The sequence below is a fragment of the Cyprinodon variegatus genome, unplaced genomic scaffold (genome assembly GCF_000732505.1).
Source record: "Cyprinodon variegatus isolate N-32 unplaced genomic scaffold, C_variegatus-1.0 Scaffold153, whole genome shotgun sequence".
Taxonomy (NCBI): domain Eukaryota; kingdom Metazoa; phylum Chordata; class Actinopteri; order Cyprinodontiformes; family Cyprinodontidae; genus Cyprinodon; species Cyprinodon variegatus.
In genome coordinates, this window is record NW_015150606.1 from 97,106 (window position 1) to 98,716 (window position 1,611).

At 34.6% G+C, this 1,611-nt stretch overlaps 1 protein-coding gene across 1 annotated transcript in view; it reads left to right on the forward strand.

Moving 5' to 3' along the window:
• Window positions 1–853: 853 nt before the first annotated feature.
• The window catches only part of LOC107086456 (putative nuclease HARBI1), a 6,046-nt gene continuing 5,288 nt past the window's right edge, over window positions 854–1,611 (forward strand). The window contains exons 1-2 of the mRNA XM_015377401.1: window positions 854–991; window positions 1,202–1,308. Of these exons, the coding sequence (XP_015232887.1) occupies window positions 1,204–1,308 (105 nt within the window). The 5' untranslated portion in view covers window positions 854–991; window positions 1,202–1,203. The remainder of the gene's footprint in view (window positions 992–1,201; window positions 1,309–1,611) is intronic.

Here is a 1,611-nt window from a genome sequence, read left to right on the forward strand (position 1 = left end):
TGATAGTAACTTTACTGTTTATTCAGATTTTATTACAATTAACTTTTTTTTTAACAACTACATTTCCTCTAAAAAAAGGTCTTTGTATTTTCTATTGTTTACATTTTTTTAAAGATTTTTCTCTTTTCTTTTGCATAATTATCCCCTTTTAAATCATACAGATTTCCTACAGATCTTCTGGGGCTAATTTATCCGAAGTTTCGTGTTTTAAACACTTAATTAATTTACATTTAAATAGAAAAACATGGAGTAGAATAAAGACTAAAGCAAAGAGACATATTTTTCCGTTTTACTTTTCAAAAGTGGAAAAGTAGTCCCACAAAACCTTTCTAAAACGTTTTATAATATATATCTAAATGATCGCACCGCTGTTTGGAAAGTAATTAAGCAAGTAAGATAAAACACCCGTTATTTTTGCGTTATAATAAAGTTCTTACTTTACTGTCTCCTCCGTCCATTCTCCGTCTTTTTCTCTTTAAAAAACGTCAAGTTAGATAATAATAATAAAAAAAAAACACTAACATAAATTATCCCACAATAACACGGTTAAAACGTTAGTAAAAACAAAGCAGTGTGTTTGTTTACGCCGCAGCGAGCCGCCGTTACTCAGCCGGAAGTTGTGACCGACATGCAGGATTTCAAAGTAAAAGTCGAACAAAACAAAGCTCCGCGGGAAACGCCTAGATGTAGTCACTGGCTTCTTCTTTTTGTTACTCATGTACATTTTAATATTTCATAAAATCAACGATAAGATCTCCTTTGTGTGTAGAAAGGAAGTATCGGACTGTTTTATTTTATTTTTAAGCTGCGTTCAACCTCTACCTTCATACGTCATCACGCGACGGAAGCGCACATAGATGACGCTAACTCAATCCAGGACTACATCTTTTTCTGAATAAGAACTACAAAAAACAAAACTCTAGTTTTGCTAGTGCAGCGAGCGGTTAAAGCTTATACATTTTAGTGTAAAAACAAAAGCAAACATATGAAGGTGCGTGAATTTTATGAATTTACATGTTTAAAGTCTGAGTTGCTGCATGTTTTGGTGCATCTCTGCTTTACTTCATTCACATTGTGTGGCTTCTGTTGAACTGCTATCATTTCATATATTCTGGATACCCTCTTGCTGTAGTAGTAGTACTACTGGGGTCACTTCCCATCTAAATGATGCTAACCTTTTAAAATAATAAAATACATGCAGGGATGGATCCCATTGTTGCTGCTTGTGTCTCTGTTGTGAGGAGCAACCATCAGATCATCAGGAGGAGGGCTCGGATGAGGAGGCTGTTAGCCATGTGCTCCCAGATTGTGAGTATTTGGCTACAATGGATCATATTTCAATAATAAAATGTAAACATCTAATGTAGTGTTAAAACCACTGCCTAAAGTTCATGGGCGGTTCTAGAGGGGGGCCAGCGCCCCTGGTGAACTGGTCCAGGCCCCTGATCTGAAAGCATAAACTAAAAAAAATAATTAAATACATTTTTTTTTTCTCAGAAAAAGTGCATATTCCCTCGATTTGAGCGGATTTTAATTTAGATTTAAATTTAAAATGATTAATGTTAGCTTAATGTCATGTCAAAAAAAAAATACAACTCTGTATGTCAAAGG